Source organism: Quercus robur, chromosome 3 (genome assembly GCF_932294415.1).
Source record: "Quercus robur chromosome 3, dhQueRobu3.1, whole genome shotgun sequence".
NCBI lineage: Eukaryota > Viridiplantae > Streptophyta > Magnoliopsida > Fagales > Fagaceae > Quercus > Quercus robur.
Window position 1 is genome coordinate 3,517,722 of NC_065536.1, and position 19,028 is coordinate 3,536,749.

At 34.8% G+C, this 19,028-nt stretch overlaps 2 protein-coding genes across 11 annotated transcripts in view; one reads left to right on the forward strand and one right to left on the reverse strand.

Moving 5' to 3' along the window:
• LOC126716732 (lon protease homolog, mitochondrial-like) overlaps nucleotides 1-13,056 on the reverse strand; it is a 66,322-nt gene extending 53,266 nt beyond the window's left edge. For 2 of the 10 annotated variants that reach the window (XM_050417690.1, XM_050417684.1), the window contains exons 1-9: nucleotides 12,699-12,792; nucleotides 11,036-11,100; nucleotides 10,586-10,777; nucleotides 10,408-10,473; nucleotides 10,020-10,061; nucleotides 9,791-9,907; nucleotides 6,719-6,817; nucleotides 6,425-6,488; nucleotides 6,106-6,147 (exon numbers count right to left, since the gene is read on the reverse strand). In XM_050417690.1, coding sequence (XP_050273647.1) covers nucleotides 6,106-6,147; nucleotides 6,425-6,488; nucleotides 6,719-6,817; nucleotides 9,791-9,907; nucleotides 10,020-10,061; nucleotides 10,408-10,416 — 373 coding nt within the window. In that variant the 5' untranslated portion in view covers nucleotides 10,417-10,473; nucleotides 10,586-10,777; nucleotides 11,036-11,100; nucleotides 12,699-12,792. The other 8 variants (XM_050417692.1, XM_050417686.1, XM_050417691.1 and 5 more) reach the window with 7 other exon arrangements.
• Nucleotides 13,057-13,793: 737 nt separating this feature from the next.
• Nucleotides 13,794-18,115, forward strand: LOC126716733 (zinc finger BED domain-containing protein RICESLEEPER 2-like). The gene is made up of 5 exons (XM_050417694.1): nucleotides 13,794-14,359; nucleotides 15,306-15,373; nucleotides 15,462-17,583; nucleotides 17,685-17,769; nucleotides 17,900-18,115. The coding sequence occupies exons 3-4, from the start codon at nucleotides 15,465-15,467 to the stop codon at nucleotides 17,756-17,758; spliced, it is 2,193 nt and encodes a 730-aa protein (XP_050273651.1). The 5' UTR covers nucleotides 13,794-14,359; nucleotides 15,306-15,373; nucleotides 15,462-15,464; the 3' UTR covers nucleotides 17,759-17,769; nucleotides 17,900-18,115.
• The last annotated feature ends 913 nt before the right edge of the window (nucleotides 18,116-19,028 follow it).

Here is a 19,028-nt window from a genome sequence, read left to right on the forward strand (position 1 = left end):
TATTCAAATACTTGAAAGGTTCTTTGAAACATGGAATCTTGTTTGCAAGGTAACAGGGTGTAAGCCGACTACAAGTTATATTCTCACATTGTCATGCGGCCTGTCTATTGGAGATCTAGATAATAATTTGTAATAGCCATGTTTATTACTAAAACTGAATACATTGCTGCAAATGAAGTTGCAAAGGAAGCGCCGTGGTTGAAAGGGATAGTCAAAGAGCTTGGTTTGAACTAAGGTAGAGTTCAATTGCATTGTGATAGTCATAGTGTCATTTATTTGGCAAAACATCTAGTTTATCATTTTGTGAGGTTCCACAAGATAAGGGAGTTAATTGTTACAAAAGAAACTTTTCTTGAGAATGTTCACACATTGGAGAATGTAGGTGATATGACGATGAATCCAGTTCCAACGGACAAGTTCAAGCATTGCTTGGACTTGATTGGTGTTTGTAGTTTGTGATAGTCTTAAGGGGCTATGGTGGTGTCGACAAAGGTGTCAGCTCATGGGGCTTGACCAAATTCAAGCCAAGGTGCAAATTTGTTAAGTCCGTAGCATGTATTTGGTCAAAGTAGGTTTGCATAATCCTAGTAGTAATAGAACTTTACTTTGGTTGTGTATGACATACACTAGAAAATCAAGTCCTACTTGGTTTATGATTTGTAGTAGTGACCTATACTAGTATATATATATATATGCATAGGTTCTCTTTTATTTAGTAAGCAGTGTAATTGTGTGAGAAAGAGTGGTACTAAAAGACTAGTGAAAATACAATAGGGTGCTCTACTATTTGTGTGAGAGAGTCAAGGGTGTATTTGGGGCTTGGGATTTGTGAGAGTGCTTCTATGCTACTATTGTAAATTTGTAATCTTCTTGTTTTATAATGGAATTTCCTCTATCGCTACTTGTGGACGTAGGCATATTGCCGAACCACATAATTCTTTATGTCTATTTTTCTTCTTTCTTTTAATATTGCATAAATAGGTTTATTTTCACAACACTTATCCTTCCAGGTCTAGTCTCCATTAGTGTGACACATACAAACACAAGCCACAAAGATTCTCTTTCCAAAAAAGTCAACACCAAAAGAAAGTAACCAACCCACTTTCTAACAGGTTTCAGTGAAGGACCCAAGGATCCAAATGTGAGTGATACTAAGAACATCTATATGAAAGAAAGGAACTTGTCAAGTGCCACTCATGGCATATAATTAGTACTCATGCAAAGAAATTTAGTCTACTAGTACAAAGATTAAATTTTTAGCACGTGCCACAGAAGACAGAACCATTGCAAGTGTCTCTGCCTTTATTTTTATAAATGATAAAAGTAAATGATTGCAAATGAAACCCGATCTTTCTCTCCTGTAACATGGACCTACTTGGCAATTGCTTCATGCTTTTTCTCTTTCAATCCAATTGTGACAGGGAAGATTTTTGAGATAGAGATTACATGATAAAGGGACAAAAGCACAAAATCTCAAAATGTTGGACATTACTATTATATATTTGTAGTCTTTCGATGATGATTAGCCCATAAGGATCAAATGACACGCATGGTAGAGGAAAATGAAGGCCTTGAACAATGATGAACTCTAAGGATCCATTTGATTGAAGAAGATGAAAAAGTGAGAGAATAGATAAAATTTAGTTTTCTCCATATATGTTTGATTAGAAGAATGGAAAAGTGGAAGGATAAAAAAACTCTTTTATTTAATTGAAAAAAAAAATGAGAGGATGAAAAATGTAATTTGTAAAAAAATAAATTTACTCTCATGTCCTTATTAGATAAAAATAAAATTAAAGTAACAAATTAAAGGAAAAAAATGAAACAAATGAGTAAAAAAAAAAAAGACAAAAAAAAAAAGAAAAAGAAAAGATATATTGCATAGGGTGGATTGAACTATGCCAAGGGGGCTTTTTTGTAATGATTTTTTCTTCAGTTTTCCCCCCAATATGGGAAGAAAACATTATGGTAAGCTCAAGAAGAAAATGTCTTGTTTTGGATTAGTAAAATTTGGCCCCAACGGAAGATGAAAGGGGAATTCGAAGTTCTGACCCCAATGTTGTTAAAAGCACTGAGCGCACTTAAGCACAAAGGCCTCCTGGAGCCTAGGCGCAAAGCGCAAGCACACGCCTAATCGATCTGAAGCACACATTTAAAAAAAAATATAATAAAATAAAAAAACTATTAATGATCAATACAACAATCAAGTGATCAATTAATCATATAAATTACAATAAAACATTTTATATAACATTTATATAATTCTATTGTGCTTTACAAAATATATGCAACCATGATATTTGATGGCCATGATTACAAAATATGGTTGAATCAAAATAGGAGTATAGAACCAAGAAGGCAAAGGCTAAAAAAATACTAGAATGTTAAGTAATGTTATTTTTGTGAGTGTCTGATTTAGTGTTTGTTTGTGTGGTTGTGGTTAAAAGTTCAAAAATATCTAAAGAAATAAGCTTAAGTGTGTGGTAGCACACCACAGTATTAGTTTTTATATATTAAATCAATGGCTTATATAAAACATATTTAGATCTAATGGCTAAAAATCAAATCAGGACTTAAAAAAAAAAAAATTACAAAAACCTCAAAAAAGCGCGCTTAAAGCGCACTTTTATGAGGGCGCTTCACTTTAGAGGGAAAAAGCCCCAAGGGCTCTGCGCTCTACACTTAAGCGCGCTTTTAACAACACTAAGTGACCCCGCATTCCCCTTCATGGGGTCCTCTTGTTACACATATAACAAATGTACAACAAAGAGCAGGTCACTCCTTAACATGTCACAAATTTACAAGTTCACTCATCTACTCCTCACTCAATTCATTTGTCGCATGCACATTGTAAATTGTATAAAGCTACGATGTTGTGCATGCTGTATAAGACACGCTCTTCATTTCACACTAAGGTAGAGAAAAACAAAATCAGAAACTTCAATAATACAGCCACCACATACTCGTGCATCCACGTCCATTTAAGAACGATAGTACCAATTTAGTAAAATAACAAAGAACATCTAGTTAGAAGACAAGTCTTGCAGAAATACAACCTCTATAGTCTCCACATCACCACAATGACTAACCTTTGATAGGTCAATTGGAAAAAAGAAAAAGTTATCTACGAATTTAGCATTTTGCTCAGGATCAAGAAGATCCAACACTGCACTTGTTAGATCACGAGCATGCTGTCTTCCCAACTGCCATAAACAAAGAAATTTGTAGATTAAAACCATTCCATTATTTATCGAAGGGGGCAAAAAATATATTGTTGCAAACAGACTTTCATAAAAATAAAAGAAGAATCCGATTGTTATCATAATAGACCATCCATGTGCCAACAAACATGTCAAAAACTAGTCATACTGTACTATAAAAGGAAGCCTGAAAACAAAATAGCTTTGATCTGAGATTAATCAAGCCAATTGCCCATCAATTTACCTTGTCGACCCCATCAATTAAAACAAGAGGGTTAGCTGTTCCCACAGTTTTTAGGCACTGCACCATCTTTCCTGGCATAGAGCTAACATTGATTCGGAAATGCCCCTGAAAATAAGTTTAGGAGTTAATGATACAACAAGCATAATAGCACAGTACAGCCACATATTTATTTTTGTCTCAGTATAAATAAAATGTTTAATTACCTTGATTTCGGCAATATTAGTTAATCCTCCAACAGTGATCCAGAAAAACTTACGATTCAAGGCACGTGCAATTGAACAAACTAAGCTTTTTTTGCCTAACCCAGGTGGGCCAGAGAAACATAATATTTTTCCTATGATGCATTAGAAAAAAATATCAGTTTTGATATACTACTTCAATTTACAGAAATATGCAACACACAGTCACAACCTTAAAATGACGAAGTGCAAAATTACACATCAGTATCTGAAAATAAAGGAAAGCTACCAGCCAATCTGTAGAATGTAGTGTAATTGATACTTAAGAAATGGAGCAGGAATGACAAAGCAATGAGCCTTATGAAAAGAACATCTTATGCCTAGGATTGACCTAACACATCAAAACAAGGTAATTTCTTTCTTCTTTTTTTTCTTGGCTCTATTCACACAATAAGTCACCCTCGAACCCATGGTTTTAAAAACCGGACTTGTGCACGAACTGAAAAAGGGAGTGGTTCTCAGTTCTTTGGTCCAACCCTAGTTGGATCAGTAGTCAAACCGGTGACATCATAAATAATTTAATTAATAATTTTAAAATTATAAAAATAAGTAGTGGCTCATCATATTATTTATTAAATATATCCAAACAAATATAAACAATTTTAAATGACATTTCATAGCTTATATAAAATGGGTAAGAAATTAATATTACAAAAATAATAACAATACGATGACATTTATTTCTTTTATCATTTTACAACATAATTAAAATTAAATAATTTAATTGGAGTTCCCTTCAACTTAATATGATTGATATGTTTTTATTGCAGATATTAATTCTAAAATAAAATGGTGTTAAATTAGATGCTAGTGACTTAAAAGTTAAAAGTTAATATACAAATGGTTTTTTTTTAATAAATATATTATAGGTTTGTATTTCTTTACCAATCAATATAAAAAGAAGAGGCCAAAACCAAAGCCAAAATGGCTGCCATATGTTTAGTTCCAATTCCCATGCCAATAATTTTTTAAAACTTCATTTATTTTTATCCTCACCTGTTGGTTTGTCTTCAATTTTCTCATTTACTCTCTCACCATGGCTGTCATGCATTTAGTCCCAATTCCCATGCCAATCAGCCTTGAGAACACATTTTTTGGTTGCCCTTAATTAGTTGCAGCTTACAGAGAAGAGATAGAGAGAGAGGGCACCGATTTATTGACCCAAACGACGCAGAAAACGCCACCATTTTGGCCAAAATGTTGTAGAGTTGATGTTTTAAGGGAACCAGATCATAACCAGTTGAGCCGTCCCAGTTCCCGGTTGAATTGGCGGTTTCCAGTTATTCTTGCTTTTTTATGTAATTTACCGAGCTGGATTAGTGTCTCGTTCCTAGTCGAACTGCTTGGTCCAGTCCGGTTTTTAAAACCATGCTTGAACCACAAACAAAAGCCGAGAAAGTAATCCCACCACAAACATTTTGTATTATTTTGAAAATGACCATTACATTATGAGAAGTATGAAGTATCATATGTTTGCTGAATATATGAGGTTATAAAAAGGACACAAAAACCATTATTTGCGAGGAGAAAGTGCCATTTGAGCTATATAACTCATTGGCGGCAATAGGGAGACACTTAAAACTCTTACATTAAGATCTAGAAACAATCATTTTTTAGAGAGGTAAGTTCTAGAAACAATCATAAGAGAAGAAATCTATACCAACCTCGTGTAATTCCTCTGTGTTTTCCAACAGCTATGAATTCCAATATTCTTTCCTTCACATCAGCTAAGCCATAATGGTCTTCATCAAGAATTTTTTTTACCCGAAAGACATCAAAGTTCTCATCACTGCATTTGGTAATGAAAAATAGAATTAACATTTATTCTCATATTATAATAAAATCTGTTTTAGAAGGCAGTACAAAAAACGTTAGGAAACTTTGAAATCTCAAAAGCATTTTAAGGATTATTATTCATTAAAAGTTAAATGACAACTAATTTTAGCAAGTCAACAAACCAATAAATTCCCCAGGGAAGAGCAGTCAACCAATCTAGATAGTTATGAGTTTCATTAAATTCAATTGAACTGGCTTCAAACTGCTGCAGCTTTGAAAGCTCTTTGTTTATAAGTTGCAAAACATGAAGTGGGATCTGATCCCTGTTTCCTTCAAGCCTCTCCCTAAATTTTGCTGCTATCCAAAATGATGAAATAAACAATTACAAAATTGATCAACATAGCACTTCTCATTAAAATATTGCACAGATATAGCTCCTGATTCAGATAAGGAGTTAAAATCATCTGACTAGAACAAAGTACGACCTTCATTTTCTACAAAGACTTCCTAACGGAACTAACCATGCCAAGCCTTGAACATATAGCTTTCAGTTCCCAGTGGACATTCTGTCTAAGTTAACAAGTGTTCCTTTTGGATTGGTAAACAAACTGCTTACTACTCCAAAAAATAGAAAAAAAGAACTAACCAGAAAGTGCTGTTCTGGCATCTGTCTCCAAAACCAATTCCGGCATCAAGACAAGCCAGGAAAATTAGAAGGTGGACCAAGATTCAAAAGGAGAAAATTAAAAATCTCTAAAGATGCGGCAATGTGACTAAAATAAGAACTAAGATAAATACACGTACATGTATAGACATATGATAGCGGGGCAAAATACCTTCTTTATGACCTTAAATTGTTCATTCAACAATTAGCGGCACTGCTCACCACTAATCTTTTCTTTGATTTCTTTTTCAATTGATTCTAATATACATTAGCAATTAATAAAAAATGGAATTAAGTACCTGAATCTTGCTGATTTCCATAGATTTCTTCAATAATTCAAGCGTAAGTTTTAAACATTTATACGCCTGAATGAGCAAATAACATAGAGTTACAAAAGAAGTTTGGATGAAGCAATATCAAATTCAAGGATTTAAAAGCACATGTTTTATGGATGCTAGAAAGCAAAAGGCTGGATGTTCACATCTTCTGCAATGTACAAACACCTGTTTGGGAATGTTTCCAAAATATACTATGTTTTAAGACCAGACACTTCAAGATCAGTAACTAAAACTAAAATGTGTCAATTTCAACATACATCTAGCTCTTCAAGCACTTGCTGGCACTGTAAATTTTTCGCACCAGATATCACAGCTCCAAGATCCGCTAACCTTGGAAACTCAGAATTATCAATATACTGCAGATTTTGAACAGAAAAGGGAGAAGTTAGGACATCCAAATTATCAAAGCAATGTGATAGAATTGACTATAAACTGCAGTGACAAATTATATCAATATGCAAAGATGTTTACATATAACAGTATCAGGCTACATCAGTCGTTGCAAAAATATTACTAAGACACAGCACATTCTTGGCCAAAACAAAGAAAAAGAAGGGGAGAGGGGGATCTTTCTCCATCATACAAGTATTAGCCTTTGAAGATCATGACAGATGGCCCACAAATGGAGCCAATAAAATCAGAGCTTTATTTTACTTCAGTTATTTAGAAGCAATAATCAATTCAATATGGAACTGATTGAGTTAAAAGCAGAAAGCAAATCATTCAGCTTCTACAACAGAATTAAAGGCTTATTGAAACTAATGCTAACTCAACCTAGCAAATATATAGACCCCTATAAACCCAATTTTAGGGCTTAATCACTTTTACTCCTAACTAACAATAAGGCCCAATATAAGTCATTAACCAATTTCACAATCCAAGGATGAAAATAAACAATATAAAGCAATAAAGCAATATATAGTGCGGAAAATGAAAGGTGCAAACCTCAGATAACACTGTGACATGTTATCAAAGCGGAAACTAGAGCCCCCGATGAAAAACCTCTCTGCCAACTCTACCGGTTGGAAATCCACTATAGAACAGATGTAGTACAAGTTTGAAGTAGACCCTCCAAGCCTGAATCTCCCTAAGTACTTGAGCCCTCCAAACTCCTGCTAACATCCAACTTCACCAAGCCCTTTCTTCTAAAGAGCAATCCCAGTTGAGCATCCCACCACTAGCCACTAAGTGAAACTTGGATTTGTGGCTTGCACCTCCAAAGATTCCCAACTACCAACAACACCCTAACACTTATATATGATAGAGGCACTGAAGGTAAGAATCTCCTCTCAAAGATGTAAACATGGTGAGAGTGAAAGAAGAGAAAAGCTATGGGTTCTCTCTCTAGAAAGGATGAGCACAGTAAATAAGCTCTCACAATCACTCTCAATCTTCTCTTCTAGGGTTTTTCTCTAGTTTCTGGAGATTATTGGTATAGAGTGGAAGGGTGTGTGTTGGTAACAAATGAGCTGGCTACATGTAAGAATAAGGAGCCAGAATCTTGTTATCAAGTAAGTTGCAACATCAAACTAAACTCCCCCTTTCTTAAGACAGGGGGCAGCTTCGCGGGCAAGCTTTGTAGAGGACAGGTTGCAAGCAGGTCGCAACCCTACCCTCAACAGTTTAAACTATCTTTGACTAGGGCTCAAATACCATAACTAAAGTACACGTAATCCCCCCAGAAAATGCATCAAAATAACATAATTAAATGTAAATTTGGCATGGAATAAAGTCAATACAAATACATCAAAATAAAAAACTTAATATTTTGATTTGATGGATGCTAGTATTTTGCATAGTTTAAAAACCAGACCGGACTGGCCAATTGAATTGGTTCAACCAGGCATCGAGCACCAATTTGGTCCTGTAAAAACCCCTAAAAGCAACCAAAATCGGGAATCAGGAGCAAAAACAGTTCTTAATGATTTGTGTATTTGATTGATTTTGGTCCCCAGATGTATCCTTCTTGTATACTTGGGTGTCTCTTTTTAATGATTTGGGAAAAAATTCCATTACTTAACACACACACACACACACACACACACACAAAAACAAAAAAACAAAAACAAACAAACAAATTTAAAGGTTGTTACATTGATAGCAAAAGCAAATATAGTCTTTTTTCTTTTTCTTTTTTGATAGGTCAAAAGCAAATATAATTGATATGTACAATTATTATAATAAAGTTGCTTTATACAAACTAGGTAGGTGGTAGGCCCCATATCTTCTTTTTTAATCCTTAAGCTCTAGCAAATGAGGATACTATTAGTCTTTCATTACATGTTCTTTGACAGAGCATAAATGGTAGACTCTGCTGCAAAGTGGACATAATTGGTAGTGTCATGCAACTCTCTCTCTATATATATAAGAGCCCTTCACCGGAAGGGATTGAAATCTCAACCTCATCCTCCACCTCCTTTTATGTTAGGGTAAAAGACCATGAGAACATAATCAGCAGGTCTTAAGAAGCATAGAAAGTTCAACCAAAATATCAATCGAGGAAGTGATTACTTAAAGAAGGACAACTAGCACTGTAGAAGATATATTTGTTGGTTTTTGTCATTACTTATTAGCTACATTGTTATGCAAGCTGATGAAAGTAGATGAGTTTTGTGGCTTTCAGGATTGTATACTTGAAATGCAACATTGTTAGACTGCACTGAGGAGGGAGGATGATTATATCCTCACTTGGTTAAAGTCACTTACAGCCTCCACAAGTGCTTTTTTCTAGATGCTAAAATAGAGAAGCGCTATAGGAAATAGTTTAAGCATTAAAGATTATATTAGATAGAAAAAATTTGAATTATCATATTTAATGGAGGTTACAGTTTTCAACTATTTTATCAGAGAGGGTGAGAGAGATGATTTTGTCCTTTTTCATTTTTTAATCAAATCCAGGATTGCCAATGCGATTTTATCATTTTAGTAAATAAAACATTAACCCTCCACCAAACTTACCCATACTTTACCTACATTTTCCCCTTCCTCTTCCATTTCTTCCTTCTTCCTTTATATGTAGACTGGCAATAGAGTTATTACAAAGGTTGGATTTGATCAAAATTTTGGAATTTTAAAGCCACTGAGGGAATAAAGCAAAAGGCACCATAGCCTAGGAGCCAAAAATAGCAGCATTTGGATGGAAAAGAAGAAGAGAAGCCATAGGAGCAAAATGTAACAATACAACTGTATGGAACTATGATAAACAGTACAAATTGATAATAAATACAACCTTTCTTACAGTCATTAAAGGAAAAGATCAATGGTGAAGCTTATAAGCATACAACGTAAAAAAGGACCCTTAGAGCCAAACCAGAAAATAAGGAAAAAACCTGAGTATAAATGCCTTTCAAAAAGGAACGAGTATTGAGAACATCTCTTAGGGTAGATTTAACCTCAAATGATGTTGCCTTTATGACATCATCATCATCCTTGTTATATGGTTTATCCTGCAATATAGAATATATTCCACTAAAATGAAAGATAAAAATGTGAATTAAACTTTTAACCCCTACAAATGATCATTCCATTGGGAAAAAATACATAATATAGACAGCTTGCCTTGAGATGACCAACTTTTACAGTAAGAGGTTCCTTGTCAACCTGTACAAAAGATAATATATTATTCAGTTCAGAACACATTCACATAAAAGGTCATACATAGTACACAAGGCTCCCACTTGAGGTGATTGGTAGGCACCATTCCCCCCCCCCCCCCCTCTTTTTTTGGAGAAGTTCAGAAAATATTCAGATATTATACCAACAAAAACAAAAACAGAAAGAAAAGCTTAAGGATATAACTATATATTAAAAAAATAATAATCATATGGATGACAGGGTGACTTCATCCAAGACTTGAAATGTTTTCATCAGCTCATTAAAATTTCTGTAAAAGCGTCTGAGGCATCAACATAGAAATTTGTAGTGACTATCGTTCCTTCGTACTCACCATCTCCATGATTCGAAGTTGTCCAAGTGCATCAAGGGCCACTCAGTCTCCTCGGATACCTAAAATCTGGTACATTAAAATAAATTTTAAACAGAATAATCACGGATATAGGTTTTTCTAATACATATATTTCAGGTGAATAAATCTAACCTTCTAAAAATTCCAACCAACAAGTTACCTTAGCATGTATACCAACTTCATAAAGACAATTCAATAACTCTTTTCCTTTTAAATCATATATGTTTTTCTCTGCTTCAGAACCAGATACTAAACTAGGATCAGTCCCTGGCTCATCTTTAACAAGAAAAGCTCCAACATATGGGGCATGCCGTGCATAGCTTTCTTGCAAAGCTGCTAATAATTTAGGATCCTGCATGTATGGAATTAAATGCATTAGAGAACCAACAGTTCCAACTTGTAAGTCCCTTTTCTATCGAAAAATTTGATACAATTATATACAAGTCAGAGAAAACATCTATTATAAGCTTCAGATGATGTACAATCAAGTTTTATGAACTTGCAACAACAGCAGCTTAGAAAATGGACCTCACTAGAATATGAGATATACCAGGAAACTAAAACAAGGATTCAAAGAGCAACTTATTCTTAATTAAGAAGCCTGCCATACCTTAACTTGAACTGGACTGTGGAATCCTGGAAAAATGGTAAATGTGGAAGTGGTAAGGCCAAAACCTGCAACCAAAAAGCTTGCTTAATTCTAAAGGAGAAATTTAATCAATTTGCATAAAATCAAACTGCATAGAAACCAAAGAAAAAATCAATTATTACAAAAATAAAATTTCTAATCAAACAATTTCTGCTAGAGTTGAAAATAAAGCGGAACCCCCCTTTTTTTTTTTTTTTTTTTGAGAAATAATTACAACATGCTACTAACTCTGCAACTCGAACCCTTTCCTCCAAAACTCATATGCACTTTGTGCATGATGAGATGCCAATAAAGCAGAACCCATTATTAAATTGGAGATATTAAAACAATCAGCGTGCAGGGCAGGAATACACCAGCATGCTATCAATATGTAGATTACATTCTTTTTATATATCTTCATTCTTCCAAAAAACAATATAACTCAGATCTGAGATTAATCAAACCAATTAGCCATCTATTTACCTTGTCGACACCACCAATTTGTACAAGAGGGATAGCTGTTCCCATAAGTTTAGCTGTTCTCAAGGGCAGCTCCAAGACCAACCTAGGGGGTTCAAATGAACCCCCTGACCTGGTCCTTAAAAAAAAAAAATAATAATAATAATAATATATAATTTTTTTTGACCCCTACAATAAAAATTTGAAAACCCTAACTTTAAATTTTTTGTTAAACCAATTGTAATAAGTTTAAACATGATCCTTAGTTTTTCTCTATGTTGGATTTGTATTTATGTTTTTTTAGTTTTTCTCTATATCCGATCAAGTATTTTGATAAATGCACTACACATTTGCAAGTCTAAGAAATCCTTTACATTTTACTCTAATTCCAAGAGAGTGACAGCGTGCATATTTAAAAAACCATACACTTCAAAAGCAAAATTTTATTACTGGAGTATTGTTTTTCTTAGTTTCACACTTACTCCTAGGCCCCAGCCCTACTCCTAAGTGTGTTACTATTCTTATTTATTTAATATTTTTTTATTCAATTGATATAACTTATAAATATAAATTATATAATAAGTTATTATTAATTTGATAAAAATGTGCTGTTCTGACAGTTTTTAGGCACTGCACCATCTTTCCTGGAATAGCACCAGCAAAGGTTTGGCGATGCCCCTGAAAATAAGTTTAGTAGTTAATGATACAAGAAGCATAATAGAACTGTACAGCCACATATTTATTTATGGTCAGATAATTGTTCAACGGAAAACCCGAAGAACTTAAGATTCAAGGCACAGGAAATTCCAGTTTGAAGTGGAGATATGCAGTTCCAGTTTTTATTAATTTATTTATACATTTTTCAGTAGGATAATGCAATTCTAAACTAAGCACGGAGACCGCTCTGCAATAAGATCAATCACCAATCATGCAATCATCTTATATAAGCTTGCCAGTGTAGGTAATTGTAAGCTTGCTAGTGTAGGTTAGCAAGATAAACATGTAACCGGCCCTCAAAAAAGTGTTTTGCCTTATAATTTAAATGTGAATATATGATCAATCTTACTACAATACACTAAAAAGCAGATTTTGGCTACAAATGATAAATTCTTTAGTCTCAGCCTCTGAGTTTGGGCTTAAAATTTAAGGTGAAAAAAAAAAAAAAAAAAAAAAAAAAAACCATTACCTCTTCACCTTCTTCATCATCCTCTTCGAAATCCATCTTCTCCTCCGTGAGATTGTTCTTACCAGAAGCGATTGTCGAGAAAATTTTAAAGATTCTACAGAAAAATAAGAATTCAAAATTCATATATTGGACCCAAAAAAAAAAACGAGTGAGAGTGAGAGTGAGAGTGAAAGTGAGAATGAGAGAAGGGAAGAGGAGTTATGAGTTTTGAAGCGATGTTGAATCAATCAAATAAACACAATCCGAAACCTACCCACGCCAAGCCATTGCAACCCTGCCTCTATTCTCTACTACCTACGTTGCAATGATCCGAGCGAGTGGAGTGAGGGTTTGCTTGTGGAGGAAGAGAACCCAGAGAACAATAGAATCCTTTTATAGTCTTCTATAACCCTCTCCCTAACCCACGCTATATATAAAAACGTGACACGTGTTCAATTATTTAATTCAACCATGATTCTACGTCTTTTTTTTTTTTTTTTTATGCTAAGTTTACGTCTTTTATTTATTTATTTTTGTTATATAAATAAAATGAATAAACCTTTCGCATCCCCCCCACTAGGGCTGTCCAACGGGTTCAGGACCCGTTCAAACCGCCCGAATCCGACCGACCCGAAGCCCAACGGGTCGGCCTGAAGCTCTTGGCAGGTCGGGTTCGGTTCCCTCTCTCAGAAAACCCGAATATTCGGTTCGGGTTGCGGGTTAAGGGTTTAAAAACCCGTACAAACCGACCCGACCGAAGTTTTAAAAGAAAAAAAAAAAAATCTGATCCAAGGGCATCACGTGAACTGAGCTGAGGAGTCAGTGGACTGAGACAAGACTGGACACTGTTGTTGGACTTGTTTCTGCCACATTGAGAACCACACGGCACCTGTGCTGGCTGTGCACCACAAATTTCTTTCCACTCAAAAATCTTTCCACTCAAAAAGTAAACATCAAATCACCCCAGCTGCCCAAAGTAACTAAGTCTTCAGAACGGCTAAAAAATTCAAACTAAACTCTAATAAGTCTCAACTCAAAAGCCTAAAATTGGAACTAAAACTCTAAAAACCTAAACTTTCCCTTCATTGAGTTCATTCTTCAGTCCGGCCTTCTCTCTCTCTCTGTAAAGTCTCAAAAGCCTAAAACTAAAAGCCTAAAATTGGAACTAAAAATCTAAAATCCCTTCATTCTTCACTAACACTTCACTACTTCAGAGTCCGGCCTTCTCTCTCTCACTCTCCAAGTCTCTTCACTCTTCTCTAGTCTTCGGCCTTCTCACTAACTCTCTTCCATCTTCACTTTCCTCTAGTTCTCTTCAGGCTTCACTCTCTCTCTCTCTCTCTATCTCTCTCTACCAGCCGGTCCAGCCCCAAATGGCTAGTCGGCTACCCTTCAAATCAAACTCAGATTTGATCTTTCCCATGCCTCTGTTCATGAATCATAGTTTAGGGTTTCCAGACTCAACTTGGCTACACTTCTCAAAATCAAAATCAAAATCAGATTTTCCCTCATATCTCTCTCTTATAAATTGGACTTTTCCCGAGTGTTCTACGTTCTCTCTGCTCTCTAGTCTCTCTAGTCTCTAGTGATTTCAAAATCTCTTATTTTTATTTTGAAACAAACAAATCCCTTTACTCCTTAACACTCAGCCTCTCAGACTCGGCTTCCTAGTCTCAGATCAGGTAAAGTTTCTTCCTTCCTATTTCATCCCTCTTTTTCTGTATTTTGTGTTTGTGATTCGGCAAATAAAGAGGAAAGCTTGATGATTTTCAGTCCTTTGTAGTTTGTATGGTATAATCCGTTCTTCATTGATGCTAGAAATTGCTAAGCTTTATTTTATTTTATTTGTTAATGTTGTGATCTGTATTTTTCTATATTTTGTGTTTGTGATTCGGCAAATAAAATTTTGGAAAGCTTGATGATTTTCAGTCCTTTGTAGTTTGTATGGTATAATCCGTTCTTCATTGATGCTAGAAATTGCTAAGCTTTATTTTATTTTATTTGTTAATGTTGTGATCTGCTACTTAATTGCATTGAAACTCTTGTTTGCAATTAGATTGTTAAATGCATAAGGAATCTAATTTTCATTTCACCTTGTACAAATATGCGTTCTTTAATGTTGTGATCTGCTACTGAGTGTTATTTTCATTCGGCAAATATGTGTTATTTCCTCTTTTTTTGCCCAATCTGGGTTTATCATTTTGTTAGTGCTCTGTGTGTGATTTGTTAGTGCTCCCTGGGTTTATCATTTTCTTGCTTTGACTCATTATGGTAGTGCTCTGAGTGTGATTTGTATTTGCCCTATTTTATTCCTTGTTTGTTTTTTTTTTTAATGATCAATATACTTATATCTTCATTGTAAAAAAAGAATATGAACCCCTATTTTAACAAGATGAAATCCAAACACATTTTTATTTTCTTATCTGCCTGTTTTATTCTTTGTTTTGTTTCGTTTTCTATGATCAATGTACTTGCATCTTCACTGTATAAAAAGAAGAAGATGAGCCTCTATTTTAAAAAGATGAAATCCACATTCTTATTTTCTTATGTGATTGTATTTTATTACTCGTTTGGTTTGATTCATTTTGCTTTCTTAACTTAAAATTTTGAAATGTTAATTTTATACAGGAGTTGAAATCCTAGGCTTTTTGCTTCCTTTTCAAGGTTAAATCCCTGATAGCTGAGAGTTCTTTGAGGTATCCTTTCTTTCTCTTTTAACTTCTTGTTATTGTTTGTGTGTTACTTTTATGGTTGTTTGCTAATCTATAAATTTGATGTTTATAGGTTATGGAACCCTCAAGTGATGCATCCCCTTCCCAAGCAACACCTACTGCCACAACAACTGAACCTGTTGCCCAAGCTGCCCAAGCTGTACCTACTGCCCATGGTGAGGTTCCCCCACTTCCACCTAAAGGTAAAGGCAATGTCTGTACTAATAGGAAAAAGTCTATTGCCTGGAACCATTTTGAAAAAGTAGATATTGGTGATGGTCATTTTAAGGCTGTTTGTAATTACTGTCAAAAAACTTATCTAGCTGATAGTAAGGGGCATGGTACTGCTAATTTGTTGAATCATACACCAATCTGTGTTAAAAACCCTAATAGAAAGATACTTAGTGGGCAACAAACCTTAATGTTTGAACCTAAAATGGATGGGGAGGAAGGGTTTCAGCTTGTACCGACAGCCTTTAATGTTGAGGCTTCTAGAAAGGCACTTGCTGAAATGGTTATAATAGATGAGTTGCCTTTTAGGTTTGTTGAAGGGTCTGGGTTTCAAAGATATGCAACAACCTTACAACCTAAGTTGCGAATTAGGGATATCCCATCTCGTCAAACTATAGCTAGGGATGTGATTAGCATTTATGGTGTTGAGAGAGAGAAACTAAGGGGGGCTTTGAAGGGTCGTAGGGTGTGTCTTACTACGGACACATGGACGAGTATTCAAAATCTGTGTTATATGTCCCTTACAAGTCATTTTATTGATGATGATTGGAAGTTACATAAGAGAATTTTGAATTTTTGTCAAGTTGATGACCATAAGGGAGAGACTATAGGTAGAAAGATTGAGTTGTGTTTGCGTGAGTGGGGTATTAATGGCATATTCACTTTAACAGTGGACAATGCTAGCTCAAATGGTGCCACTATTAAGTTTTTGGAGAATGTAACTAAAGATTGGGAGGGGACTGTTTTAGAACATGAGTTCTTACACATGAGGTGTTGTGCACATATCCTAAATTTGATTGTGGGGGATGGTATGAGAGAAATTGATGCATCCATTGCAAAGGTGCGTGAAGCTGTGAGGTATGTGAAGTCCTCACCAAATAGGCATCAAACTTTTGTGGGTTTTGTGGAGAGATTAGGTATTGAGTCTAAGTCTCTTCTTTGTCTAGATGTACCAACTAGGTGGAACTCTACCTATCTCATGTTAGAAACCGCACAAAAATTTGAAAAAGTGTTCATACGTATGGACTTTGAGGATGATAGTTATTCTTCATACTTTATGAACAAGGAGAATAGTGGTGGTATGGGATCTCCTAGTAGTATTGATTTTCAAAATTGTAGGATATTTGTGGGGTTTTTGAAGCTTTTTTACAATGCCACAAAAAAGTTTTCAGGTTCTTTGTATGTTACTGCCAACACCTTTTTTGATGAGATGTTTGTCATTCAAGAGAATATTTCCAATTTAAGTAAATCACAAAACCACCTCTTGAAAAACATGGCAACTAAAATGGAATCTAAGTTTGATAAGTATTGGGGGAAAGGGGATAAAATGAATCATCTCTTGTATGTGGCTGTGATTCTTGATCCAAGAAAGAAGTTGAGGTTTTTGAAGTTCTGTTTTTCTGAAATTTATGGAAATGAAGTGGCTGATGTGATGGTTGATTTGGTGAGGGGTGCCTTGGTCAAGTTGTATGATTTTTATTCTCGTGTTGATTCATCAAATGTACAAGTAGCAAGTGAGAGGGAGAGGACACACATAGAAGGTGAGTCAATAGGTTGTAGTGATCCATATGTGATGGTTAATTCTAGGTTTGAACGGTTTTTGGAGGCTGAGCAGTCCATAGGGTGTAGCAATGAGATTGACAAATATTTGGCTGAAAATTGTGAAAGTAGAAGAGGGGATGTGAAATTTGAGATATTAGGGTGGTGGAAGGCCAATTCAGATAGATATCAAGTGCTGTCCAAATTAGCTAGGGATGTGCTGGCTGTACCTGTTTCTACTGTTGCATCTGAGTCAGCGTTTAGTACCGGAGGACGCATACTTGATCCATTTCGGAGTTCACTCTCCCCACTTATGGTTCAAAATCTGGTTTGTGCACAAGACTGGCTTCAAGCCTTGGTTCCAATTTCTTTTCGCAAATCAAAAGATGAGGTAGAGGTCTTGGAAGATGAATTGCATGATTTAGGTAATATGTTAACTTCCAAACTTTGTCTATTAAGTGTTATTAAATGTGTCTTATGCAAATGAAATTTAATCTAATAGTCTTCATTTCTTTCTCTTTTCTAGTTATACGTCAAGCAGCAAGAGGTGGTGGAAGTTCAAGCTCAAGCAAAGGTATCTCAATCAACATTGATGACTAATCAAAAACTGGGTAAGTTTCTGCCCTTATATTGAGTTTGGTTCTGCTTTCTCTATTGTTTTTTGTTATAACTATTCTGTATTTGTTGGTCTTGTCCTTATATTTTTTATTGATAAATATCTTTTTGCCCATTTTCTTGTAGGAGGAAGGACACACATTTTGTATAGGAGGCAGATTTTTGGATGCAATTTGGAAGTTTTTTTGGACAGTGCTTTTCTAACTGATAATTGATAAATTAACTCTTGCTTATAGGAAAGAAAACTTATTAAGTTTAATAGGCTTTCTTTTCTATAAGTCATGGACTAAACTCTATATAGTAGTTGCTCTTTAAATGTTTTAGAAAAGCTATTTTTTGGAAGTTTGTAACTAATTATAGCTAGCTACTGCTTTACACACTTTCTGCCTTCTTTAACTCTATGGAAATATTGCAAGAGATGCTCTTATTATCTTTTGTTACCACACTTGTGATGTGGTTGTGATTGAATTATTTGTTAAAATTTGTTTGCTGGTTTGTTGCCATACTTGTGGTGTGGCTGTGATTGAATTATTTGTCAGAATTTGTTTGCTGGCTTGTGTTAGTTGTGTTACATAACTTACATGTATGAGTGATTGGCACAACTTGGTAGGTTTAATAGGCTGTCCAGGTTTACATGTAAGTTATGTATTGTGAAGTTTTAACAGGGGGTTTACATGTTAATGCCTATAAAATTTTGGGCCTCCTCTTGTGCTTTTGCTGCCCAGGTCCTATAATGTTATAGGCATTTTGAAAAATTTTCTTTGTATTGTGAGAAGTTTTAATAGGGGTTTACATGTTAATGCCTATAAAATTTTGGGCCTCCTCTTGTGCTTTTGCTGCCCAGTCCTATAATGTTATAGGCATTTTGGAAAATTTTCTTTGTATTGTGAAGTTTTAACAGGTGGTTAGAAAGTAATATCATGTGTTTTTTATGTGCTTGCAAATTGCAATTACTCAGGTTGTGTTGTTATATACTTACTGTATTTTTTTGTCATTAGATGTGAGCTAGAAAATTAAATTTGGACTGAAGGGCTAGAGACCCAAAGGTTTCAAAGTTGTGTAATGGGCCAATTTGAAATAAAGGAGGTCAAAAAAGGCCCATTTGATATATATATATATATATATATATGATTAAATGATATAAATCTTTGTTAAAAGTAATAAGCCCATTAATTTGGGCCCAAAAGGCCTGTCAAAAGTTGAATTAAAAATAAAATTATGCAAATTCACAATTTTAGCCCAATTTCGGCCCAAA

Coding starts and splice junctions, on each gene's coding strand:
- LOC126716733 (XM_050417694.1), top strand. CDS start 15,465: ATGGAACCCTCAAGTGATGCATCCCCTTCCCAAGCAACACCTACTGCC. Junction 17,584..17,684: donor AGATGAATTGCATGATTTAG/GTAATATGTTAA, acceptor TCTCTTTTCTAG/TTATACGTCAAGCAGCAAGA.